Genomic DNA, 23,275 nt, shown 5'->3' with positions numbered 1-23,275 from the left:
CGGCTGATTTCGCGAGCTTGAGGTTTCTCTGACAATGTTTAGTTCGTTCTGCCTCACAAATACTGTAATAACTACATCATGGGTCACGTTTGCCCGGCGGCGACATATGCCTACTATCCTTATGATCTACTTATCGGCATGATCTTTGAGTTACAGGCCGCAGTTAGCGCCTTTGCGACCGCACACTAGGTCGACAATTAAAGAACGGTGGTGTCAAGCACAAAGACCACACACTGTTACTTTGTGAAAATGCAGCAGAAGCCACTCAACACGAGGCACAATTGGACCAACAGGAGAGGTTACTTCCACAGTCGTCAGAAGATTGCACGAAGCCTGTGACCTGTCCTGGGAAGATCTGCTTATTAACAGCCGGATCCTTTTTGTCAGTCCTAATGAAACAGTATTCCCATCATGGAGTTCTTGTTGCTTTGCATACGAATATAAAGTGGAAGTTACTGAGCCGCAAGGTGGATCTTGAATGCGTAACACAAACTGGCTGCGGCCTATAAAAAGCCGACTCTAAACCATTACACTAAACTGGGCCAGCGGTCGGATGGACTACTTATGGTTGAAGGTGTCAAATCCTGACTGTTCAATCAATAAAAGGTTCGTGACCGTAAAGAATACCTTTCGAGTTTGCTTTGGAGCCCGTCAACCAATTCGCAGGGACAAGTTGGCCCAGCCTTTGGCCGGCTTTGAGAGAGCATAATCAAGCAAGCACCGCATTTGCAGTTGAGCCGCCAGATATCAGTGGCTCGTGCCTTCCTCAATTACAGTAGTTACTGTGTATGCTGATATGCGCGAATAATTTAACTGGCTCATAGGGATTCAAGAAACTCTAGTGCCTTCTTCCGGGCTCCCTCAGTACCGTCAGCCTGCAACCAAAAAAACAAAAATAGCCACTCTGCCTGTATACCTATATGCTAGGAGTCGCCTTCATAATGAGCTGACAACAAGGTTGGCTGACAGCGTTCCGTTGCAAAAATGTCGGATGCAGCATGCCCAAGCCACTCGGAAGGCAGGGGCGGGTCTTGTGGCGGTGCACTGTGCTGATAACGCTGGCACTCTGTGGGTGCGCCCACACAGACACAGCCACGTCCCCGCCGAGCCCCTGCACCGGCCGCGTCATGGCCGCCAGACCGTCGCAATTGAGGACCAATAGGACCACTGCACTCTTGCGGTTGCGACTCTATATCGAACGGCATCTCTACGCCTGCGGCACACACGCACCAGCACCGCAACATATCTTATCTCGGAAGCAGACTTTCACGAGAGTTTTCTGCCCTTTCTTTTGGCGTTACGTGTCAACACGCGTCCCCATGTCCAGCCTGAAACTTATAAACCCAGACCCACCTGCACATTCCTGCATTTTTTTTTCCTTTCCTTTCGCAATCCACTTCTCCTAGTCTTCTGCAGGTTTACTTGACCCCTCAGGTCAATCGTCTATTCGCCAATTTTTAATCTTCGCTAGCTGGAAAGGTTAAACTCCCTTCCAGCTTCTTGTCCAGTTCACAACGTTTTCGAACTTACTTGGTTCGGCGCACCACCCCCATCAATCCTCTCGCTCGGCTGCTCACTCGGGTGGGAGTTACCGGAACATTCATTAAATTGCGTTATACTCATCAGCTAAATTCCCAAATTCATAATGTCTCCTCACGCTCTCGACGAAGTCGCTTCTTCTTCAACGGCTACTCCTGATGTCCTCTCTGGCTACACATCTGTCAAGGTCTTCTCTGATAAGGCCAAGGTCGAGGATGGCTTCATCATCTCTGACTACGCATATGAAAACGCGATTGTCAAGCGTGTTCCGGGTGGAATGTATGAAGTCACGCCTACCAAAGTTAACTATCAGTTCAAACTCGACATGAAAGTTCCAAAAACGGGGTGAGTCGCTAATCTGTCGTGATTTCTGCAATTGCTTTTACTGATCCTGTGCAGTCTCATGATGGTTGGTCTTGGCGGTAATAACGGTTCGACATTGACTGCTACTATTCTCGCGAACCGTTACGGAATCAATTTCCGCACTAAGCAAGGCCTCCAGAAGCCTAATTACTATGGTTCGGTGACTCAGGCTTCGACTCTCAAGCTCGGTGTCGACGAGGACGGCAATGATGTCTACGCTCCTTTCAACGAGATTCTTCCTATGTTGCATCCTAACGACATTGTAATTGGTGGCTGGGACATCAATTCAGCGAACCTTGCCGACGCCATGGCTCGTTCTAAAGTTCTGGATTACGAGCTTCAGCGTCAGGTTGCCAAGTATATGGCTCAGATCAAGCCTTTGCCGTCTATCTACTACCCTGACTTCATTGCCGCGAATCAATCTGAACGCGCTGATAATTTGATTGACGGTGACTCCAAATGGGACCATGTTCAGCGTATCCGTCAAGATATTCAAGATTTCAAGGCTAAGAACGAGCTTGAGAAGGTTATCGTCGTCTGGACCGCCAACACCGAACGTTATGCCGAGATCATTCCCGGGGTGAACGACACTGCGGAAAATCTTATCAATTCGATTAAGACTTCGCATGATGAGGTTGCTCCGTCGACCATCTTCGCTGTTGCTTGTATCCTCGATGGAGTTCCTTTTATCAACGGCTCTCCTCAGAACACGTTTGTTCCTGGTTGCATCGAACTTGCGGAGAAGAATAAGTCATTCATCGGTGGTGATGACTTCAAGTCTGGCCAGACGAAGATCAAGTCGGTTCTCGCCCAGTTTCTTGTCGATGCTGGTATTCGCCCGCTTTCGATCGCCTCCTATAACCACCTTGGTAATAATGACGGATATAACTTGTCAGCTCCCAAACAGTTCCGCTCCAAGGAGATCTCGAAGAAGTCTGTTGTTGATGACATGATCGCATCCAATCACATTCTTTACAATGAGGAGAAGGGCAAAACTATTGATCATTGCATCGTCATCAAGTACCTTCCTGCAGTTGGTGACTCCAAGGTGGCGATGGATGAGTATTACTCGGAGCTCATGATGGGTGGTCACAACACGATTTCCATTCACAACGTTTGTGAAGACTCTCTTCTTGCGTCACCTTTGATTATTGATTTGACTGTCATTGCGGAATTCTTTTCCCGTGTCACTTACAAGAAGACTGACTCCGAGGATGATTTCGAGAAGTTCTACCCTGTCTTGTCGGTCCTTTCGTACTGGCTCAAGGCTCCCCTTGCTCGTCCTGGTTGCGAGCCTGTTAACGGTCTTAACAAGCAGCGTACTGCGCTTGAGAACTTGCTTCGCGCGTTTGTCGGCCTTGGTACTCAGAATGAGTTGAAGCTCGAGGAGAGACTTTGGTAGATTTCGAGCTATATTTCTATTCCCGCAAGAAAATTTATTAGTAGATGTCGCTATTCTTTGATTTGGTGGAAGTGGTGCATTTCTTTTGTTTTCAGTGTGGTTGGTAGCCGATATTATGCTTTTACTTATTCTATACTTTAATATGTGCATGCTTTTATGTACGACGTGGTTGAGTCAAATTAACAGAGCGAGATATAATGTTGTAAATGTCAGAAAAAAATTTAAAATGAATAAATTTTTTTCCTTTCGGGACTAATTGGGTTGACTTTGCCCTACCATACAGCTCGTAGACATGTCTTCGATCAAAGCAGTTTTTGGTTATGTTACTCCGGCAGTATTTTGTTGCTTATTTTTGTTTTGGTGATAAAAAACGAAGCAATGGTCTAAATTTGTCTTTGCCGTTTCTGCCAACTCACTGGTTGCACTCCATTGCTTTTGTCAAGAATATGTCCAATTAGATTGTCTCTTTTGCTTTCGGCATTCACAGGTTACACATAACTTAGCATATCGCACTTGGCTGTACGCGGCAAGAAATTTGACAGACGAAGTCAGACACAGCCATCCTGGATAACAGTTATTTCCTTCGCAAACTTCACTCTGCTCCGTAGATCGAACCATTCAGGAATTTACAGTATATCTTATTTTTGACCCGCTAATGACTAGAAAGCCTCGAACTTCAAATGCACATCCTTGGATAACCTTTGGACCGGCTAATATGCTTATACCACTACCGAGGCGACTCATCGAGTTGAAGATTGGAAGGTGCTCGGCACGCGACAAGATTTCGGCGAATCTAGTAAGACCTTCCAGTTGTAATCACCCTCAAAGGCAGGATGTTTATCGTGAATATCGTATCAATAATACATCGTTAAGCGTATTCTGTGTAAATTTTTGATAAGCCTACAAGTTCCTCTCGAACCGGACGCCACGCCCAATAGTGAAGTGCCAGTAGTTCAAGAAGTATAGCGAAACATCCTAAGTCCTAGAAGATGAATGTCACTGGCATGCGGACCTGTAAATGGATGATGGTACAAAACTGTACATTGTGTCACCGCCTGACAGAGGAGACAATAATATTCCTATCGCCGACACGAACGTGTAGCAGATATGTGGTAATCTTGATTGGCTGAAGAGACTTGAACGATGTTCCATCATCTGTGCATGGAAAGGAGAAGCTGGATTGTAATAACTCAGCGATATACTGCGCGGTTACCTCGCGACTGAGCTCCGGATACAAAGCCTGGTCAATCTGCTTCGAAGGGCAGCTAGTTATTATTATGGTGGTAATCTCGTCCGAATTTCCCAACACCGTCATCTCATCGATAGCAGCTGAAGACATTAATACCTCGAGCTTGCATGTATATAAAGGTTTTTGGCGAACGTTGATTTCTGGTTTCGACCCCAATTCTGCAGCAGCTGCAGATCAGATTACTGTGCAGATGGAATTCAACAAATCTGCATAGAAGCTCAGTTTTTCTAAGACAGGCAACGGCGATGTGGCATAAGGTCAAGTTTAGGCTCAAGTTCGAGCGACAATGTATTAATGGGCGGGAATCGGAATCAAGAATATCGCAGCACTTTGGACGTAAGTCCGCTTTGTTCTGAAATTTTGTGAGACCTATTTTTATAAGTATTATGGTATTATACCAAATCATTGCGAAAAAGTTGTCAATCCCCCGTTTTCCGCCGACTTCTATGAATAATACTTCAAATGTTTCATCTTCTGTGCCTTTGTTGACTTGGGAGTCCTTGCCATGACAACAAACATAATGGAAGTCGCAATACATACCCCGAACCACGTGGCAATGTATTGAGCATGATTATTCTTCAAATCAATCTTCGGTAATCTGCCGATAGGAATGCCTGCATTCGCAAGAACCTCCCAAGAAACAAAGACATCTGTGTCGAGGTATTGAGTAGCAAGCTCCTCAATAATGACGGGCTGTGCACCTGTCATTGCTGCAAATGCGGGAACATCAACGAAGTAGAACAAGCCACGGGTGGGCTCATTTTCAGGCGTAAAATAGTTCCTTGTCGCAGGGAGCTTAATGAGACCCTCAACAAACACCTCGTCAGTTGGCTAAATATAGCAACGTCAAAATTGAATTTCTTTGCAGTTGGTAAATATTTAGAAGCACTACTCACCAAACCCTTTGATCGTCGTTTGCGTTGGTTTGCCATGTCTTTCCTTACCCAGCCACGATTAACTAGAATTGTACTGCCGCCTTCACGTTCGAAAGGAGTTATACAAACAAATCCTGATTCACCTTCGTATACTCGAGGGCCAACCAAAATTTCTTGATCATGTCGGAACTTTCCTTTGGCGAGAACTCGGCGATACTGAAGGTTGGCTGCTGCCCCAGGGCTATTGCCACACACGACTTAGCTATAAGATTACAGACATAGTCACAATAAATCTCATACTTTACTTGCGGAGGCAGTACCAACGGCGGAAGAATAAGTCGATTCTCATATTCGGCAATCAGATCTGTTTTCCACTTCAAACGCTTGATCTGCCATACTCCGAGAGCAAATGATACAATTGGCATCAGAACTGCCAATTAGACTAGTTAGATACAGAATATCCAATGACAGTACATTGCTATGTACTCACACATTAAAGATAGGACTACTACACGTCGCCCTTGCCATCTCGCTTTGATAGGCTTTACCGTTTCCCAATCAATGTCCGATATATGAACGAATCGTCTGCAATACACTTGCACCACCTGGCGACAATACGGCGTGGCATGCTGACGGTATGGTGTTGACAGTTGTCTTGTGACTATCTGAGAGCGTGGCGCTAGAGTTGGTACTCTCCTAAGCTCGACTTTACGAGCACTGATTAGGCATATGCCACGAAATCCAGGTGGCAATGCTCCGTAATATTGCGAAGCCAATGAAAGTGGCAATTGTAGGGGCACATGGACTTTATATTGGAACATTGAGTGCACATCTCGCAGACTCTGAGATGAGCTGCCTAATGGCCTCATAGTTTGTGCAGAGGCCCTCATATTCATATTTTTACAGAAAGTTCCTCTGCCCCGGAGAATGGAATGCGGCTTCGCGTCGACGGCAGAAACATCAAACTTTGACTCCATCGATGACGCTCTAGCCTAACTCCTACTGTCGTGCACGTTTAGCACCTGATAGGCACAACGTTTTGATAGATGCATCATAATTGAGGTCCACCACGCCGATGACGACAGGTCGAACATACCACCAAGTAGATCCGGATCAGAAGTAAGCCTTTCAGAGACTTCATCCTCCTCACAAGCGCCATAAAACTTGATACCGCACGTTGACTTATCCGATCGTCCTGATTCCAGTCATTGTAAAGTCAAACGCTCGCGGAGCATCTCAGCTACAGTCGCTTATTTAATGCACGCGATGTCGTCGGATTGGCTCACCGCCCCCATATTCGAGACTTCCGTTGAAACTGCTGTGGGACGATCAGTCCAACAAAGAATTCCTTTGGCCGTTTTTATATCAGGTAATTGTTATTAAGTAGATGGCTGACTCTGGCTCATGAAACTGATTGGACTTCTTATACTTAGACGACAGCACTGAGTCGCAGATATGGATGACCGATTTACTAGGAGCTGAAGAAGTATGCATACAATACTTGCTGCATGACTATTCTGGCTACCATAAGGTGGTATTGTATAGCTAACAGTCTACAGGTAGAGAGGACAGTCAGGCAATATTCAGTCCCATTAAGATTAGTAAATGGATCAACAGAAGCGGGATATTTCGCACAAATTTTCCCCATTGTGAATGTTCCGTCGCTGTATATTGTCAAGTATGTTTATTGAAGGCCATATAATATGTACGGATTACGTTAACAAATATGTAGTAATGGTGTAATGGTGGATTATATTGCCGGATCAATCGATACCAGCAGTTTCACCGAAAGAATACAGAAGGCACTGATCCCTACTTCTACTCCGTCCGCAGCAGGCATGTCCAGTTCGCAATCAACATTGCCAGCTACAAGTAGACCAAACCCGGACTCTATCTCTCCGGAACTGAGTCTAGCGTCCGATGTCGCGGGTTCCAGTTCTGACTCAATGCAGCCAGTTAGACCCAATCCCGACATTGAGTCTCGTTCTTCGGCCAGTACAGCTAGGTATGTTCCGGTGACTGCTTAATTCTAATAAGCCTGGCTAATATTATTGAAGTCTGTCAGCCGAACAACAGTTAAAAGAACGGAAAGCACAAATCGAAAACAAAATTAAAGCTGATAAAGAAAAGAAGAAGCAGGCTTTGCCGATTAAGCACATTGAATCCGGGCCAACAGCAAACAGGTATCAAGAGCAGCTACGGCGTAAAAGATTACAGGAAAGCGAAGAAAGACAACGCATTTTGAAGTTACTACAGGACGATCGTGAAGAACGAAAGTCGCGAAGTCACCGTGATGATTCTACGCCTGCTGCACGACTGTCAATGTCTACTTCACCGAATCCCGAGAGCCGTGCTCAAAAACGAGCACCCTCCGCTGATAATGATCATCACAACAGCTCGGCATTGGCAATAAGATTGTTCGATGGGTCATCTATTAATAACAGATTTCCGCTTAATGCAACATTGGGTGACGTGCGCCGGTGGATTGATGCGAACCGTACAGATGGCGATGCTCCTTACTCGATTTTGAGTCAGTTCCCACATAAAGTTTTCTCTGCTTCAGATGAAATTGAGACTCTTGTAACTTTAGAGCTGCATCCATCTGCTACTTTGATCCTTAAACCCGTTAGCAATTATTCTTCCGCGTATAGTCCTGCAACATCTCTTGGACATGTTCAAAGTGGGCTGCACAGTGGTATAACGTGGGCATGGGGCGCCCTTGGTACCTTCCTTGGCTTGGGTTACACGGAGCCGACTGGCACCGATGAGGATTATTACACGAATCCAAACCGCGACTCGGCTGGTGTCAATGCGAATACGTCAGATAGATCCCGAACACGAACCATGCAGCATCTACCGGACGCGGACAGCGAGCGGCGCACGTATAATGGTAATCAGTTGAATTTGGAGGATGACCTCCAGTGAATTTAGCTCGCATTGCCGTGCTTTCTCGTACTTATTGTGTTACTGTCGAATGTTAAAATCCCTTGTGTCTTGGGCATTTATTGTTGCTTTATCTGCTTGTCCTCTATCATGGCGTTGTCATGGTTCACGGATTTCACTTGCTTAGGAATTTGGTCTTGGATAGTCAAATGTTATTTTAATTTGTTATCGATTGGTAAGACAAACACAAGAAAATTAACGGAATGATATGCAAAGATCCAATGCCCACACAATAACTCCGCGACGCCTTTTCTAATTCCGATTTCACGTCAATTACATCACGTTGTTGTAGCGGCATTCTCGATTTCGGTAAGATTCCATTCCAGGTCCTCCTTTGTTATTTTACAGTGCCGAACTTCGTGTGCCAAGCTTCTGATAACCGAATCACTATATGAAGATTAGTGGTAACTGACTCGTAATTTTTGAGTGTAATCTCACCTAGCAGTCTGTATCCAGGCACAATAGTCCTCGACCACAATTTTAGAATACACATAATATACATCATGGAACGCAAAAACATGATTCACATCCAGGAGTGCCTTCAGCACTGCACGTTTTCCTCCACGCAACAGATAGTAGACGTCTTCCCAACATTTCTGCGAGAGCTCCCAATTTCTATACAATGGATATGCAAGAGATCGACGTGTGCATGCGATCATCACCGGCGAAACCGAAGTAAAGGATGTGTCTAGACAGGATATATTGGCAGCCAACTTGCCAATAGTCCAGGCCGACTCAGAGGTGTGATCATCAAGTGTTGTTCGTACGTCGTAAGAATATCCAAAAAGTAGTGGAATTAGCCCAAGATAGACCGATTTAAGACTAATCATCGAATCGATAATATACGTCCGCCGCGGTAGATTCATCATTCGTTTCTTTTCAAGTTCAGTAAATTCTATCTCTGCCGATACGTCAGTTGCTGTTCCTTGTAAAGACTGCGGTATAGATCGAAGAATTGATGGCTTAAATTCTATCAACTGAGGAATCTCTTCGTTTTCTAGCCAATCAGACAAATAATAGTCCATATCAAATTTTGTATTCTCCTTCTCAATACGCTCCTTCGATCTGGATTCGATTGTGCTACCTTCTGGATCATCCAGGTCATTAATATCATTACCCATGTCAGCTGTCTGCCTCAAAAATCCGCTGTACTGCAGATTGAAGCCATACTTTGCTGAGAGCAGTGACTCTTCTTCGGGTGAGGGTAATTCCTGAGTAATCTGCCAATCAAAATTTTCAGCGTCTTCCAATTCCGAAAGATAATTTCTCTGTGCATCAGTGAGGCCGTCTTCCATGTCCTGGTCGTCAGGATTATGGTCTGCGCTTAGCTCCTCAATTAATACCTTTTTCTTTACTTCCGATGTCGACGAACCGCCAGCGGCATCATTCTGACCTTTTTCGCCAACTCGGGCAAGAAGCTTTGTCATTAAATCAAGATCAGAGAATTCTTCTCCCGGGTTTTCTTTGGGGAATTTGACGGCCAGCGATTTGGTCTCGAGATCGAACGATGCGCTAGCTCTATCATCATCAACTAAACTTCCAGAAAAATGAAGTCTGGCTTGCTGCATTAGAAATTCGGTCTCCGCTAAAATTAAATATCACTCCCCGTACCGTAAATAATAAGGCGGCAATGAAAACATGAAGATATCGCCATCTGCTCGCAGCTCCACATTTTGTGCCTAAAGGATCTATGCATCAGTATTGTCTAAATTTCTATCAAACCGCGAGCAAACACTATGAACGTATGCACCTTGATATGTGTCACTTTAATGTCAATATAGATAAAGTCTTCATCTTGTCTGACGGAAAAAAGAGGTGTAATCATTGCTGCAGCGATGTGGTGACTGTCCAGTCAATGATTGAGCAAGTAGATATATTTGTGCGGCGTTTAGTGAACCTTCGGCATCAGCATCTGCACTCCGAATATAGATTTCTCTGAATTACATCTCATAGGTTTTTGCCAATCAGAGAGTGCCTACAACTTGCCACAATGATTGCCGAGTATGTCTCGAAGTTGTCCAAGATAATGGGCGCAAGCGTCAAAAAGAGTATGGTAGTGCATACAAACTACAGAGGTACTAGCTAACTGTCCTACAAGGCATCTCTCCGGACTTAAAAAAGGTGAACGAATTCACTATGCTCCAATTTACAGGCCCTGAAGTATTAAAGGAATGTATAACTCGATCCGACAAAGAAATTGGTGGCTATAGTACTGTCAACCTTGATTGGGATCCGAAAGAGAGAGCGGCGCATTTCCACGGGAACTTGTCGCTTGATCTTCCTCCATCGCGACCAGAGGTCCAAAGGTCCGGATATGCAATGTTCCGAACTCGTGACCCCCCAAAGAACTTTTTGGATGAAGAGACATACTGGGATTGGCAGACGTTGTCTCACTTGGCGCTGAGAGTTAAGGGCGACCGGAGAAAGTATTTCGTTAATATCCAGTCCAAAACGGCACTGCCGACTGAGATTCACCAGCACAGATTATTTCTGTATAATCCAGGCGAGTGGGAGGTAGCAGTTGTATGTATATTGTAATTTCGTTCTAGACAAGACAATGGCACTGACCAGAACCACAGATACCAATTAACCAATTCTTACTGACACATTGGGGTCGTGTCGAGAGTTTACAAGAGATTGAAAAAGACAAGGTGCGGACGGTGGGAATTGGACTACTCGACCGGCGCTATGGTCCATTCAGTCTGTATGTCGACTGGATAAAAGCTATCAGCGCTGACGAAGCAGAGCATTATATTGCCGACGCACAGGCAGGAGCGGCGAAAAGTACTAATCCAGAACTACTACTGGAGAAGCGGGTAGCAGAAGCCAGGAAAAAGGACATGGAGTTGTAAATGTCGTAATTGAAATATATGTATATTATGCTGCATCTGTGCCCAACGAACGTAAAATTGGTATTATAAGAAAGTCCTAGTGCCAGACAACCCCGTCTAAGCGCTCCACTTCTGGCCAGTAAGTTGCTCATATGCCTCGATGTACTTGGCGGCAGTCTTCTCCGCGATCTCATCCGGCATTTCAACACCTTCCTTGTAAGCAAGGTCATTCGATGTTAGCCAGTTCCGCAGGAATTGCTTGTCATAGCTATCCTGACTTTTACCGACCTCGTAAGTGTCGGCCCTCCAGAATCGCGAAGAATCTAGTACCGTAATCGGTCAGACTGTTATATGACATCCGAGAATAAACATACCTGGAGTAAGGACCTCATCAACCAAGACTATATTTTCACTATCGTCAATGCCAAATTCAAATTTCGTATCGGCTATTAAGATGCCCTTTGTCTTCGCGTACTCTTTTGCCTTGATGTAGAGTTTAAGAGCCAACTCCTCAACCTTTTTGGCATTCTCTTCACCAATTATCTTAGCAGCTAGAGGGGAGTTAGTACTCCTCATATTGTAGTGATCGGACTTAAGACTCACCTTCTGACGGATGAATATTTTCATCTGCATAATCAATAGTCAGCAACACGGATTGCAAATACTCATATGTGAAATTTCAGATGTACCATGTTCTCCAAGTTCAGCCTTCGTGCTAGGAGTGTAGATCGGAATGTCGAATTGCTCACTTTCTTTCATACCCGCGCGAACCTTGATTCCATGGACGGTGCCTGTTGTCTTGTACTCTTTCCACGCGGAGCCAGTTAGATATCCACGTACAATGGCCTCAATAGGCAAAATCTTGTATTTTCGGACCAGCATACTACGTCCTTCAAGCTGACCCTGGTACTTTAGCGCTTGCTTCTGAAGCGTGGAGATATCCGTAGAGATGAAGTGATTGGGGCAAATGTCCGACAAAATTGAGAACCAAAATTTTGAAACTTGCGTTAAGAGCTTGCCCTTATCCTTGACACCCTATACGACGATATATGAGTATTTCAACTCAAGACAGCTAGAAATCTAAGCAATTCATACATTTTTCATAATCACATCATAAGCCGAGATTCGATCGGTAGCAACGAAGAGGAGCGTCGAATCATCAACGGAATATATATCACGAACTTTGCCCTTGGCAATGAGAGGTAGCGAACCCTCCAGGTCAGTGCTAGTGATAGCCATTTAGAATGGAGTGATATTAATGACCGTTGACTGGCCTAACCAATTGCTGTTTGAATTATATAAAATTTGTTTCATCTAAAGGTTTGATGGGGGGAAAACTCTATTTGATGACCCCTAATGCGCCGCACCATACGAAAGCTATTACTAAACGTACGCCCTAGCAGTTTGTAACCAAACATCCATTGACTCCATACAATCAAAATTCGCAATAAATTGTGCGAAACAAACTTAACACGAGAATACGGAGATATATAGCAAGCGAGTTTTACCGTTAGAAGCCATGCAGTCGTCATGTACCGATAGTATACAAGAATATGGTGCGTGATCGACGTTGGCTGTTGAAACTTTTATATACCACCAACGGCAACAAAGTGAGCATGCTATTTTATTTACATACTTACACGTGGCTATTATTGGGCTAATACGACTTGGTGCTAAATTGATCTGACTTCTCGGTCTTAGTATGCGTCAGTCGTTGCGAATATACGTATTAAGGTCGCTCATACCCCCCAGACGCTCTGAATATGTGTTCTGACTGTTGCAATATGTGGATTAAATGCCTTGATCACGCACACGCGTACACTAGACATGTTGACAGGTGGATGAGTGACGCGACGCGTCAAAACGCGACACGCTTTGCCAACGCCATTCCCTGGGTCGCACAAACCAAGCGTCGTGTGCCTCTGTGTGTCTACTCTAGTCTTCTGCGTTCTTCTCGTTCTGTCGTCTGTCTCTTTCTCTGCTGTTCATCTCTTCCCGTTCTTTTCTCTTTCTCTATCCTTCATATTACTTCACCGAGTCCCCTTCTTGTACTTCTAGCTTCTTGATCTTTTTGCTTACTCTTTTGTATTGTTGGATCGCTTTCTGGCTTTGGAGTAGTATTATTGGTCGTTCAATATATATACGCCATCGCTACGATTACCAAGCGCGCCCAAATGATGTCCGATCCTATCGATTACCACTCAAGTGGTTACGATGTCGAGAGGAACTTCGCTGCAATCAAGACTCGTATGGGCCGTAACTCGGCTCCTAAGCGGCCCAACTTATCATCGTCACCTCCGCGAGGTAGTCTTTCTGAGCCTCCTTCGCCATGTCTCCTTCCACAGAGCCAACTGAATTCTGAACCTCCTTCGCCTTCGTTGATTGCAGCTGGCAGAGCAAATGAAACCAGCGACATGGCAAATAATGTAACCGATTCTGCCGATGCCAATCGCGATACCAGGCCCGTTATGCATGATGACACCGATCAAGGCAGATGCTTTGGTTCTGATGATACTCGATCCGATTTTTCTTCTAGTGCGATTCAATATTCATATACTGCATTGTCCACGCCGGTCTCTCGAAAGAGCATGGCATCGGAAACCACGTCGACTCCTGCGTCAACACCGTTTCGATCGGTTGAACGACCTAAGACGCTGGCAGTATTAAAAAGTCAGGTGATAGAGACATGCAGACCAGCAAATCCGATATTCTCATTAGATCTTGATGCATCTCCGATGTCTCTGGACGATCGGTCACACTTTGGAGACTTTGACAGCTCTGATAATACTAACAGTGGATGCTGGACGCCGAATCCAAAGAGTGATGATGCAGAGTCCATTCGCTCGGACTCAACGCTGTCCCCAAAAGCAGTCCTTGGTCTTTCTGCTTCTGCAGAAAAGGATGTCCATATGACGTACGTCGATGAGATAGACAGGTCCCACCCGTCAGCCTGTCTTTTTGTTGCTAGGTAAGGTCAAGGAAGTGGTCATACGATATGATCGCAGTAGTGCTAATTTGCGTCCAGCCTCTCGTCTGCGCATACTTTGGAGAGCCTTAGAATTGCGGTCATGAACGTGTTTGCTAAGGTACTGAAGAATAGTTGGTTGTGATTCCGCTAGTAATCTATCTCACGCATATATAGTGGAATCCTCTTGACGTCACCGCCCATCGCGACAGTTCTGATCGCCCTTACGCATTCGTTCAATTGAGATCATACGAAGATGCCCGTGATGCCTTGAGAGAATGTCGTGGCGCCCTGATTTTTGACCGTCCAATAAGATGCGAGCATGCGCGTGTGAATCGTGCTTTATTTTTGGCGTCGGCATCAAGGCATTTGCTACGTCGTGTAGGTGACATATAGATAGAATGGTTCCACTCTAGTTATCCAGAAATTGCATACTGACAGTAGCGCAGGATGCTGAGAATATTTTTAAGAAATTTGGACAATTGGAATTTCTTATCAGCGCTACGATACAATACGGGAGGGGGAACGTCAGAGGCTGGTGCGCCAAGTTCGAATATCGTGAAGATGCAATTGAGGCCTATTTCGTAAGTTTAAACTATGAGGACTGCTTGAAACTGAACATTGACAAGGATTTGCTAGAATCTAAAGCCAAATGAGGACTGCATTATCTTTTACGTCCAGAATCCGGATCCTAGAATACCCACATCAATGGACAATCCCAGCATTTTCATTCGAAATCTTGATGCGAAAAGAGTCACTACGGAACTATTGCAGAGCCGTTTTGCTAATTATGGACGAATCATTGATATAGAGCTGCTCAACAGATCATCGTCCGATTCTCCTGCTGGTACTATACGCTGAAATTTGCTAGTAATTACTGCGACTCACCGAATATATAGAAACTGTGTGCGCATTGATTAAGTTTACGACAATGGAGGAAGCACGAAATGCAATTATTCAAGAGGTATGTATTAGAAGTGTCTAAATCGTCATCGAGAAATAAATCGAACTCTTATAGAACAAAACCTTGTTCTTGGATCGCAGAATCTACATTTGCTTTGGCAACATGAACAAGATTCCTACTGCAGTGAAACTTGCACCGGCGCCGAAAACCAACGAAGCCTCGGGAAAACAGTCCCAGGCACAGGCTGCTTTTTTGCGTCCGGTAACCCTTCAAAGTGGACAAATTCAGCAGCAGTTCTTTGTACCAGGCTCATACCGTGGTTCGAAGAGCGTGCTATCAGATACCACCAATTCGTTCAATAATCATCAAGGTTCTAATAATACTAAATCAGTGGTCCCGTTATTCGCTGCTGATGTTAACATGTATCCTACTGTAACAGCGTATGGACCCAATGCTGAAGTACGACACATATTTTATTCTTGCTTTTGGCTATTCTCTAATCAGTACAGGGTCAATATATCTATGACCATGGCTACATTGATGCTACCACTGGCTACATGAGCGGATTCCCGCCATCATATGGGCAGTCTGTCGGTAAGCGAAGCAAAATCTTAGACGTGCAACGATGAACAATACAATCTAACGAGTATAGGAAATGGAATGTATGCCGCAACGCCCGAACAAATGTATGCATACCATTCATACGTGATGGCGCAATCCATGACAACCGGGATGGAGAATAACGTATCGTATATGGAAAACATACCGTACGGATACTATCAGTATTCGTTCCCATATCAGATGTATATGCCTCTAGCCAATGGACTTGCTACCGTTGACCATAATACTGCGTCCGATTCGAATGGGGACTCACTTAAGCATACGGACATGCCCCGTGGGTTTCAGCAGAATAACGCCCAACAAAAGACGGCGGGATCTTCTCATTCTGTGCAATCCAAGACTCCACAGAAATCACCAACATTCCCGGCAATGGCATTCCCTCAATCGTTTCCGGACTCCCAGGGTGTGCAAAAGCCATATAACTACGACGGACAAATTTACTATCCTCCACTCGCGTATCAAATCTCTGCGTACTCTGGACAAGGTGGATCCTATCCATACCCAGCCATGTCCTATAGTGAGAATTACTCGCGGGAAAACTATTTTGATCCCAACGCGTATAACGGACAGGTCGGGAGTGTGGCTGTTCCGATGGCAAATGCTGGCCGCGCGTATACGTCTGGGCACCTGACGAATGGCAAGCATCAGGGTGGTACAAGAAGTAGAGCATTCTCGTCTGCGCAGCGCAGTGGGATTGACAAATCTGGATAGGCAGAGTGAGGTGAGTAGTAAATTGCCTTAAAATGTCTTTAGTTCTGATAATTTATTTCGGATTTCAAGTTATTTGTTTAGTGTTTCCCGTTTATCTGGAGTGAATCGTCTGTATCGACTAGATATTGCACTATGTTAGCTTAGACTCTCGTTTATGACATGCGAGATCACACAGAATAATATGTTCATATAGACGTTCTTGTTGATCAGTTTCCTTTAATAATAAAACGACAAAAGACAAAACTGCATCCAAATACATGGCATCTTACAACTTCAAACTTCCATATTATACAAATAAAATGGCCGGTCTCTATGTGTCCAGCATCTGCCTGACATTCAAATTTATTCGTTTTGAGAGCATCCACTGGCCGTACCGCTTCCGCCCCGAGGCAACATTATCCGCGATTCTGTCATGTTCAAAATTTTCGCAGTAGTCAAACCCAACCAAATGATCGGGAGCGGTTTTGTCCCAAACGCGTCCAACTCCATGCCACGCAAACCGACTGTCGCCACCCATGACAATGATATCACCGCTGCGCACACGAACCTGAAGAGGGGGCTTGTCTTTCGCAAGCCCACAAAAAAAGACTGCTTCGCAGCCTAGACTCACACTTACTAAGTCTGCACTAGACAGTTCAGCGATATCCTGGTGGGGCGAGAGGATATCTCCGTCAGAGTAGAAATTTATAATGCTCGCTTCCGGATTTATCCTGTCCCTGAAGATCGCAGACGCACCTTTCAGAAGAGTCGTGAGTGATACTGGGAAGTCCGGGAACTCGCGTGTGTGTGGTTCGAATGTGGGATATTTCTTGGTTGTCCAGTTGTACTGTCCTCCGAGCGTAACCCATCGCAATTTTCTGTCCTGTAGGGAACCAAGTGTGGTAGGCGTAGCCGCCGCCACGGTCGGCTTATCTGACGGGGGAATAATTGTATCTCGAGGATGCCCGAATAAGTAGAATGGCTGCGGCAGCATGTACGAGGGATGCAAGTTCGTTAGATGTGTCTCTGATGGTAAATATTCCTCGATAACGTTCACAACCAGCTGGCGTTGCACGTCAGGAGTTAGTATGCCGGGGTATATCCGCAGCCCAGGCACGCTCTTCAATGTGATCTCTTCGAATGTGGCAGCGCATTGACTCCTGCTTCCCACAGATATGCGCGACGTTGAAGCATATTTAAATTTGCGGAGTGACTCGATAAAGTCGACTGTGAACGGATAATGGGCGATAGAGAGGTCGTCCGCATGCAGTTCATTGTAGGTCTTAGGGAATATTGGATCGAGTAGCGTATCCGTCTCTAACTTCGAGCCGGGTTCGAAACAAAGATAGTCAAACTCCTCATACGACAGGTGGCGATAGAATTTATAAAGCGGCTTGAAGGCGTTGTTGCTGGCGGCCAAGTCAGAAGACCGTGGGACGGACACGTCGGTGTCGGAAACATTATTTGGGTAGACGGACAATAGCGTATCCGGCCTACTTAGCATACTTCATGAACTGGATCACAGGATAAATCGTTACTCTATTAATTATATCCTGCCATCCGTAAATTTTGTGCTGGTACTGACAAAATTCTAGTGGCGGTGAGTTTTTGAGCCGCCTGAAGGGCAAACTGAATGAAATTTTAAAAAAGTTCTCCGGGCCAAGATGATGGCATCGTTGGCATTCGACACTGAACATTTCTAAATCATCGCTTCTGAAGGTGCAAAACGCATCGAGCTTGATGTTCGTCAAACGTTTTCTATTGTTATCACTGACTTATTCTCCTTAATGCATGAATATCATGGATCAAACTACACGGACAAAGGCACAATTGCCTTGCCAACAGCGGAACATGGTGATCTATACGTAGGTAACGATGTTTTTCAGTCGCAGTATACAGCAAGAGCCTATGTAAGCGCGTATGCGATACACCATAGTTTCGCTTCTAATTAAGCACAAGAATCGTACTCTATTGCTTGTCTGCAAATGCAGTAGAAACTGGCAGCACTATGAATCTCCCAATAGCAGTAGCAGTAGCCACAGGGAATAACGACCTCCTCCTCCTCAAAGTATGGAGTTTCAAACTCAGCTTTTCGACGCGTTGGATCCTTACGCAGCTTTTTTGATCATGAAGGCAATCCGTACCAGGTCCTACATAACGATACTTCTCACCTCTGAGTTTTGATAACAATGTATACTTTATACTAATCCCAAAGCGGAATAGTCGGTTTACTCTATGAATCTCCAGGTTTAACGTTGTCATTTCCGCGCTATGGTTCGAGGCTCAGGCACGCAACCTCATCAAGTGTTCTCCAGAAATATCACAACGCCGACCAAGTGCAGAATATTCCACATGTGCTGATTTTTCATTCGGCACTGTGCTAGCTAACTTAATCCTTATATATAGACAGTATGTGTCGTCGGCGTCAGCGGCCCGACGGTCGACTCGATCCATTTTCCGAGCTCCGGGTTGTTGTTGGCATGTAACAATCTCTTGCCCGCCAGCGCTTTAGACTCTCCATGCCGCATTCCTGGATTCTGAGCCGCCAAGCATTATTGCGAACGAAATGAGAAACGAGCTAGGGCTAGGGCATGTATGCGGAAAGAGCTTACGCTCATCCATCGACATCAATTGAACCAACGCGAATACTCATCGATGCATGGCATGGAAGCTGAATGAATCCGAATTCTTTATGAAGATAAAATAGAGCATAGCGACTCGTAATGACAGATATAGGTTGTGTCTAATGTGGGCAGTAGTAGATATTATCACTTCCGGCCTAGGATAATGGTCGAAAAGGGCCCGCGGATGGTCCGAATTTATCCGTCCAGTTGGCGATCGCTCAGGCGGATGATTTAGACATTTTGACTGTTCCAATTCCGCTTAAGCTTGTAAATAAGGGGTCCATGACATCCATGTATGGTTCCTCTTGATTGCAAGCAAGAGCCGACCATTAATGCTGCTCAAATTAGTCGATCTACTGTTCAACGACGCGTCGTTGGAGGCAAATCACAGTCTGAAGTCCGTGTAAATCAGCAGAATCTCACAAACTCGGAAGAGAAGACTCTTGCACGATGTATCTCTCGAGATTACCGCGGCAGGACACCTTGTAACGCACGCGTTGGTGGGGGGAAATGGCTGATGTCCAACCAATCGGCCGCGAATGGATCTATCGCTTCTTGAATTGGTTCCCGCATCTAAAGACGGTTACGACTCGTCAATTGGAAGACTATCCTGATAAAATGCCGATAGAGCGAAAACTAAGGATTTGCAACAGCTTACTTCGTCGGTGCGTTCCAATCCAAACTTGTCATTGCGACGATTCTATAACTTAAGAAGTCGATTGGTACACATAAACTCGGATTTCTCCCGTTACGTTATTGCGATTAATGTTAGGATGGCACGAATTTCTTTTCGATGGGACTACCAGTCTGGGAAAAAGACGTGGATGTCACTATCGCACACTGGTCAGCATAGCCCCAAATCAAATCTCCTTAACGTTATGCTGTGGTTTCTCGTAATTCTCCCTCGATGACAAGTGTCCAGTCATCTTTGGTATTCAGATCATAAATCAAATCTCCGTCCGGAGTTTTGCATATTGTACAGTCATCCTTCGAAAATTGGTTCGTCGAGGATTCCCATATGCCTTCATATTATTTACTAGAAACTGAACCTTGAGTCTACGGGTCAGCGATGACCATTGCCTTTGCAAATTCAAGGTAGGCAAACATGTAGTTTTGCAACGGCTCTACACACGTCTACAGTTGCTTGCACATCCCTAAGTCACAGGGTTTAGGCTTAGGGCATCAAGATTTGTGAGTTGACTCTGGCTATCAGAGTGGCACTATACTCAAAAACGTCACCGAATCTTTCGTCCCATGTGGCCGCGTTGGATCTCGAATCTGGCTTGATTGGCTATTCCCCTTTCAACTTTCGCGCATATCTCTTATTTGTCCTCGTTACTACATATACCTGTTCAGACGTGAAGAAATATGTCGCAAGCATTGGACGCCGAGCCGGGATCGGAGTTGTTTGCTTCGTATGAAGCCGATTTTAGGCTCGCCTATGCAGAGATAACGCAGAAGATTGACCAGATTCCAGAATTAGGTGCTGGTATGTGTTCTTGTTTACGATTGTCGAACGTTAACAGGATATGGGATGCTGCACCACGTTTAGATTGTGAGTGCTGACCTTTTCTAGAGCCACGGAAAGCTTCTGTTAGAGCTGCTGAACGAGCGATCGATGAGGCTGATGAAATAGTATGCTTTTGTACCTGTTTGGCGCACATTCTTCGTATATGTATTTGGTTCTGACAAGGATAGATTGGGCAAATGGCTATTGAACTTCAGAATATTTCTTCCGGAAGCCGAGCAAAGCTGAACGCTCGTCTACGTGGCTATCGAAGCGATTTAGACAAGGTCAAGCGAGAGCTGGTACGTTCTACTAAGTACTATCTCATCAGGGAGCAAAAATTAATGAAATAATAACAGAGAAGAGCATCCGAACAAGCAGACCGCACAGAGCTTTTTGGCAGCCGTGCTGCACAATCCCGTGGCGGGGGTCTGTCAGCAGACGATATTTCGCAGGATCAGCGTCAACAGCTTCTAAGTGGGACTGATAGGCTCGAAACGTCGTCCCAACGACTTCGCGACTCGCAGCGCCTTGCAAATGAAACGGAGTCTATTGGCGCGGGCATCTTAACGGATTTACGGGGCCAGCGGGAGCAGATCGTTAATTCCCGAAATGTGCTTATGGAGGCTGATACGTATGTGGATAAGAGTATCCGGACTCTGAGAGGCATGGCTCGTCGGTATGTCCCTGCTAATGTTGTAGAAATTTCGTGTCATAATGGAGAGCTAATTCGGTTCTAGAATGGTCACTAACCGCTTGATTACAATCGGCATCGTCGTCCTGTTGATCATCATCATTGCCGCTATACTCCTCGGGCGCTTCTTGCCTCGAAGGCGGTAGATGCATTGTCTACATAATCCACATGTCATGTAGATTTAGACATTTATGATGTTAAAGCTGGATTTGGTATCAGCTTTTGTTATTGCTTGGTGCTTGTTGTCCGGTTTTCTTTTTTTTTTTTTTTTTTGTGTTTTTGTTTTGGTTAAGTCGGTTATGTATAGGTAATGTCGTTGTCTCAGTTTCCTTTTTTTCTTTTCTTGAGTGTTTTCTCGATTTGAGATTCCAATGTAATGGATGCCTTTATTGCAATATTCTGGGACAGCAGAAGCCAATCATTGAACCGTCGACTACTAAATCGAACAATCTCTTGAGTAGTTCTGTTCTACCCTCGACAGTCATTTGCCGAAAAAAACAAGATGGAATAGAATGAAAATATATTCACAAATATACATCAATCCCAACAATGACTCCGAGTACATTTGCAAACCATATGACAATTCTTTGAAACCATTGTATAACCCTTTCCTATCACAAGCGCACCAATTTAACTTGACGCCTCGAGACCAGCATAGTCGGGAAACTGTTGGAAAACCTCGTCGATGGGACCTTTCTTCTTCAAGAACTTAACGTAGGCACCATCGACCTTAACCTCGCCACGCTGACGCTTCACGACGTAGTCATCTCTGTCGAGGTTGGTGAAGCCCCATTTCTTGGAGATGATGATCTTCTGTTGACCGGGGAATTTATAACGAGCTCGGCGAAGGGCCTCGATGGCAGTGGCCTTGGAAGCGTCCTTGGTACGGATGGACATGATGACCTGACCGATGTTCACTCGGGCGACGGTACCTTGAGGCTTACCCCACGCGTTACGCATACCAGTCTGAAGGCGATCCGCGCCAGCGCACGACAACATCTTGTTGATTCGGAGAACGTGGAATGGATGGACACGAACACGGAGGTGGAAAGCATCACGACCACCTGTCTTAGTAAAGTACTTGTTGGCGCAGATACGAGCGGCCTCGAGAGCTTCCGATGAGAGCTGCTCGTACTCGTTCGAGACGAGGTGGACACAGAGCGGGAACTCGTCGACACCAGCGCGCTTACGACCGAGATCAAAGATCTTGATCTTGGGGTCCGGGACACCACGATTAAATCGCGACTTTGGGAACGGCTGCCGACGATTTGTGAGCATTTCAATACGGATAATATAGCTGCAACCTCCTCCAATTCACATACCTTGTTCTTGCAGTAGCGGTAGCATCTAGCGGGACGACGAGCCATTTTTTCTGTACAATGTTAGACCAAATTTATGGAATTAAACGAAGCGTTGCAACGGCAGCCAGTCCTTATATAGCATTTGCTTTGTAATCGTCTCCTTCAATCCCATCTCGTATCACGCGGTCTTCCCAACAATAAAATTCCCACTTCTTGCATCCAGCTCCATAAGCAATATGCCAGCAATAGAAAATAAATACTCACAATACTTCTGCTGATGAACTATAGTAAAATGTTGTATATTACGAAACGATGAACAATCACTATCAAGCAAGTCGGAGACGCTGCTGCAAGCCGGGAGCTAACCGGAGTGGAACTAACACTGGAAGGTGACTGCCTTTCTAGGGCAAACCTGTAGGGTTTAGTATGGGCCACTTGGCTTGATTTCAAAGCAACTGAAGAGAGTGCGTTGATGTAGGCACGTAAGCGCAGATTGTAGAATGGGACACCGCCACAACTTTGAGTGAGCCAGCCACAGGGGCGTGCACGACACGTACTTTACTTGATGCCAACATAACCCCGATTCTCGGTTGCCTGGCCAACGACCAGGGAAGGTGCTTCGGCCGATACGCTTGTCTCATTCCAAAGCAGAAACGAACAATCCCATTGTTGTCGCGGCAGGTTATAATTCGCGCTACTTGCACGGCGGTCAACTCAGCTTGGATAGGCTGGACAGCCCTTACGGTGCGGGATTTGTGGGGCACTTG

The 23,275-nt window shown here is 45.4% G+C and overlaps 12 protein-coding genes across 12 annotated transcripts; 7 read left to right on the top strand and 5 right to left on the bottom strand.

Annotated features, from left to right (window-relative positions):
• Nucleotides 1-946: 946 nt before the first annotated feature.
• On the top strand, nt 947-1,674 carry V1508DRAFT_71246 (uncharacterized protein). The gene has a single exon (XM_066943025.1). The coding sequence runs from the start codon at nt 999-1,001 to the stop codon at nt 1,404-1,406; it is 408 nt and encodes a 135-aa protein (XP_066796677.1). The 5' UTR covers nt 947-998; the 3' UTR covers nt 1,407-1,674.
• V1508DRAFT_414938 (uncharacterized protein) lies at nt 1,326-3,556 on the top strand. Its single transcript, XM_066940002.1, has 2 exons — nt 1,326-1,884; nt 1,939-3,556. Exons 1-2 carry the CDS (start codon nt 1,646-1,648, stop codon nt 3,302-3,304), a joined length of 1,605 nt encoding a protein of 534 aa, XP_066796676.1. The 5' UTR covers nt 1,326-1,645; the 3' UTR covers nt 3,305-3,556.
• Nucleotides 3,557-4,820: 1,264 nt separating this feature from the next.
• Nucleotides 4,821-6,349, bottom strand: V1508DRAFT_71208 (SURF1 family-domain-containing protein). Its single transcript, XM_066943024.1, has 4 exons — nt 5,919-6,349; nt 5,729-5,858; nt 5,450-5,669; nt 4,821-5,384 (listed from the first exon to the last, which is right to left on the bottom strand). Exons 1-4 carry the CDS (start codon nt 6,322-6,324, stop codon nt 4,998-5,000), a joined length of 1,143 nt encoding a protein of 380 aa, XP_066796675.1. The 5' UTR covers nt 6,325-6,349; the 3' UTR covers nt 4,821-4,997.
• Nucleotides 6,350-6,529: 180 nt separating this feature from the next.
• On the top strand, nt 6,530-8,573 carry V1508DRAFT_414930 (uncharacterized protein). Its single transcript, XM_066940001.1, has 5 exons — nt 6,530-6,797; nt 6,862-6,914; nt 6,988-7,106; nt 7,161-7,433; nt 7,486-8,573. Exons 1-5 carry the CDS (start codon nt 6,686-6,688, stop codon nt 8,351-8,353), a joined length of 1,425 nt encoding a protein of 474 aa, XP_066796674.1. The 5' UTR covers nt 6,530-6,685; the 3' UTR covers nt 8,354-8,573.
• Nucleotides 8,513-10,549, bottom strand: V1508DRAFT_414923 (SHQ1 protein-domain-containing protein). The gene is made up of 3 exons (XM_066940000.1): nt 10,122-10,549; nt 9,983-10,050; nt 8,513-9,925 (listed from the first exon to the last, which is right to left on the bottom strand). Exons 1-3 carry the CDS (start codon nt 10,194-10,196, stop codon nt 8,806-8,808), a joined length of 1,263 nt encoding a protein of 420 aa, XP_066796673.1. The 5' UTR covers nt 10,197-10,549; the 3' UTR covers nt 8,513-8,805.
• Nucleotides 10,508-11,223, top strand: V1508DRAFT_403578 (complex I intermediate-associated protein 30-domain-containing protein; the record flags this gene model as incomplete). The annotated part of the gene is made up of 2 exons (XM_066938566.1): nt 10,508-10,894; nt 10,951-11,223. 2 exons carry the CDS (start codon nt 10,508-10,510, stop codon nt 11,221-11,223), a joined length of 660 nt encoding a protein of 219 aa, XP_066796672.1.
• V1508DRAFT_461081 (uncharacterized protein) lies at nt 11,212-12,500 on the bottom strand. The gene is made up of 5 exons (XM_066942791.1): nt 12,298-12,500; nt 11,892-12,237; nt 11,806-11,829; nt 11,577-11,753; nt 11,212-11,525 (listed from the first exon to the last, which is right to left on the bottom strand). The coding sequence occupies exons 1-5, from the start codon at nt 12,439-12,441 to the stop codon at nt 11,320-11,322; spliced, it is 897 nt and encodes a 298-aa protein (XP_066796671.1). The 5' UTR covers nt 12,442-12,500; the 3' UTR covers nt 11,212-11,319.
• A 111-nt stretch (nt 12,501-12,611) lies between these two features.
• V1508DRAFT_445514 (uncharacterized protein) lies at nt 12,612-15,106 on the top strand. Its single transcript, XM_066942416.1, has 7 exons — nt 12,612-13,239; nt 13,321-14,116; nt 14,138-14,170; nt 14,228-14,288; nt 14,345-14,548; nt 14,617-14,751; nt 14,807-15,106. Exons 1-7 carry the CDS (start codon nt 12,966-12,968, stop codon nt 15,026-15,028), a joined length of 1,725 nt encoding a protein of 574 aa, XP_066796670.1. The 5' UTR covers nt 12,612-12,965; the 3' UTR covers nt 15,029-15,106.
• Nucleotides 14,993-16,413, top strand: V1508DRAFT_414917 (uncharacterized protein). Its single transcript, XM_066939999.1, has 4 exons — nt 14,993-15,131; nt 15,186-15,530; nt 15,581-15,665; nt 15,724-16,413. The coding sequence occupies exons 2-4, from the start codon at nt 15,492-15,494 to the stop codon at nt 16,401-16,403; spliced, it is 804 nt and encodes a 267-aa protein (XP_066796669.1). The 5' UTR covers nt 14,993-15,131; nt 15,186-15,491; the 3' UTR covers nt 16,404-16,413.
• A 300-nt stretch (nt 16,414-16,713) lies between these two features.
• On the bottom strand, nt 16,714-17,886 carry V1508DRAFT_352655 (uncharacterized protein; the record flags this gene model as incomplete). The annotated part of the gene is made up of 1 exon (XM_066936858.1): nt 16,714-17,886. The coding sequence occupies one exon, from the start codon at nt 17,884-17,886 to the stop codon at nt 16,714-16,716; it is 1,173 nt and encodes a 390-aa protein (XP_066796668.1).
• A 2,329-nt stretch (nt 17,887-20,215) lies between these two features.
• On the top strand, nt 20,216-21,497 carry V1508DRAFT_414908 (vesicle transport v-SNARE protein N-terminus-domain-containing protein). Its single transcript, XM_066939997.1, has 5 exons — nt 20,216-20,495; nt 20,583-20,641; nt 20,705-20,815; nt 20,873-21,192; nt 21,254-21,497. Exons 1-5 carry the CDS (start codon nt 20,375-20,377, stop codon nt 21,351-21,353), a joined length of 711 nt encoding a protein of 236 aa, XP_066796667.1. The 5' UTR covers nt 20,216-20,374; the 3' UTR covers nt 21,354-21,497.
• An 83-nt stretch (nt 21,498-21,580) lies between these two features.
• Nucleotides 21,581-22,853, bottom strand: V1508DRAFT_414901 (60S ribosomal protein uL16). Its single transcript, XM_066939996.1, has 2 exons — nt 22,530-22,853; nt 21,581-22,464 (listed from the first exon to the last, which is right to left on the bottom strand). The coding sequence occupies exons 1-2, from the start codon at nt 22,572-22,574 to the stop codon at nt 21,838-21,840; spliced, it is 672 nt and encodes a 223-aa protein (XP_066796666.1). The 5' UTR covers nt 22,575-22,853; the 3' UTR covers nt 21,581-21,837.
• Nucleotides 22,854-23,275: the final 422 nt, after the last annotated feature.

The sequence above is a fragment of the Lipomyces doorenjongii genome (genome assembly GCF_038497915.1).
Source record: "Lipomyces doorenjongii strain NRRL Y-27504 unplaced genomic scaffold V1508scaffold_16, whole genome shotgun sequence".
Classification (NCBI taxonomy): domain Eukaryota; kingdom Fungi; phylum Ascomycota; class Lipomycetes; order Lipomycetales; family Lipomycetaceae; genus Lipomyces; species Lipomyces doorenjongii.
The sequence above is the reverse complement of the archived record's forward strand: the minus strand, read 5'-3'. Positions and strand labels throughout refer to the sequence as shown.

Bases quoted from the DNA above. Each gene is read 5' to 3' on its own strand.
- V1508DRAFT_71246 (XM_066943025.1), top strand. From the start codon at position 999: ATGCCCAAGCCACTCGGAAGGCAGGGGCGGGTCTTGTGGCGGTGCACT.
- V1508DRAFT_414901 (XM_066939996.1), bottom strand. From the start codon at position 22,574: ATGGCTCGTCGTCCCGCTAGATGCTACCGCTACTGCAAGAACAAG. The intron at 22,465-22,529 runs GTATGTGAATTG...AATCGTCGGCAG, and splicing joins ACCGCTACTGCAAGAACAAG to CCGTTCCCAAAGTCGCGATT.
- V1508DRAFT_414923 (XM_066940000.1), bottom strand. From the start codon at position 10,196: ATGATTACACCTCTTTTTTCCGTCAGACAAGATGAAGACTTTATCTAT. The intron at 10,051-10,121 runs GTGCATACGTTC...TAGATCCTTTAG, and splicing joins TTAAAGTGACACATATCAAG to GCACAAAATGTGGAGCTGCG. The intron at 9,926-9,982 runs GTACGGGGAGTG...GCAGCAAGCCAG, and splicing joins TTGCCGCCTTATTATTTACG to ACTTCATTTTTCTGGAAGTT.
- V1508DRAFT_71208 (XM_066943024.1), bottom strand. From the start codon at position 6,324: ATGAATATGAGGGCCTCTGCACAAACTATGAGGCCATTAGGCAGCTCA. The intron at 5,859-5,918 runs GTGAGTACATAG...TCTAATTGGCAG, and splicing joins AGTAGTCCTATCTTTAATGT to TTCTGATGCCAATTGTATCA. The intron at 5,670-5,728 runs GTATGAGATTTA...GTGTGGCAATAG, and splicing joins GTACTGCCTCCGCAAGTAAA to CCCTGGGGCAGCAGCCAACC.
- V1508DRAFT_414917 (XM_066939999.1), top strand. From the start codon at position 15,492: ATGTATCCTACTGTAACAGCGTATGGACCCAATGCTGAA. The intron at 15,531-15,580 runs GTACGACACATA...TAATCAGTACAG, and splicing joins CGTATGGACCCAATGCTGAA to GGTCAATATATCTATGACCA. The intron at 15,666-15,723 runs GTAAGCGAAGCA...TAACGAGTATAG, and splicing joins ATCATATGGGCAGTCTGTCG to GAAATGGAATGTATGCCGCA.
- V1508DRAFT_414908 (XM_066939997.1), top strand. From the start codon at position 20,375: ATGTCGCAAGCATTGGACGCCGAGCCGGGATCGGAGTTGTTTGCTTCG. The intron at 20,816-20,872 runs GTACGTTCTACT...AAATAATAACAG, and splicing joins ACAAGGTCAAGCGAGAGCTG to AGAAGAGCATCCGAACAAGC. The intron at 21,193-21,253 runs GTATGTCCCTGC...ATTCGGTTCTAG, and splicing joins CTGAGAGGCATGGCTCGTCG to AATGGTCACTAACCGCTTGA.
- V1508DRAFT_461081 (XM_066942791.1), bottom strand. From the start codon at position 12,441: ATGGCTATCACTAGCACTGACCTGGAGGGTTCGCTACCTCTCATTGCC. The intron at 12,238-12,297 runs GTATGAATTGCT...ATCGTCGTATAG, and splicing joins ATGATGTGATTATGAAAAAT to GGTGTCAAGGATAAGGGCAA. The intron at 11,754-11,805 runs GTGAGTCTTAAG...ACTCCCCTCTAG, and splicing joins AAATATTCATCCGTCAGAAG to CTGCTAAGATAATTGGTGAA.
- V1508DRAFT_414930 (XM_066940001.1), top strand. From the start codon at position 6,686: ATGCACGCGATGTCGTCGGATTGGCTCACCGCCCCCATATTCGAGACT. The intron at 6,798-6,861 runs GTAATTGTTATT...TCTTATACTTAG, and splicing joins TTTGGCCGTTTTTATATCAG to ACGACAGCACTGAGTCGCAG. The intron at 7,434-7,485 runs GTATGTTCCGGT...ATATTATTGAAG, and splicing joins TCTTCGGCCAGTACAGCTAG to TCTGTCAGCCGAACAACAGT.
- V1508DRAFT_445514 (XM_066942416.1), top strand. From the start codon at position 12,966: ATGTGTTCTGACTGTTGCAATATGTGGATTAAATGCCTTGATCACGCA. The intron at 14,289-14,344 runs GTACTGAAGAAT...ACGCATATATAG, and splicing joins TCATGAACGTGTTTGCTAAG to TGGAATCCTCTTGACGTCAC. The intron at 14,549-14,616 runs GTAGGTGACATA...ACAGTAGCGCAG, and splicing joins CAAGGCATTTGCTACGTCGT to GATGCTGAGAATATTTTTAA.
- V1508DRAFT_414938 (XM_066940002.1), top strand. From the start codon at position 1,646: ATGTCTCCTCACGCTCTCGACGAAGTCGCTTCTTCTTCAACGGCTACT. The intron at 1,885-1,938 runs GTGAGTCGCTAA...GATCCTGTGCAG, and splicing joins ATGAAAGTTCCAAAAACGGG to TCTCATGATGGTTGGTCTTG.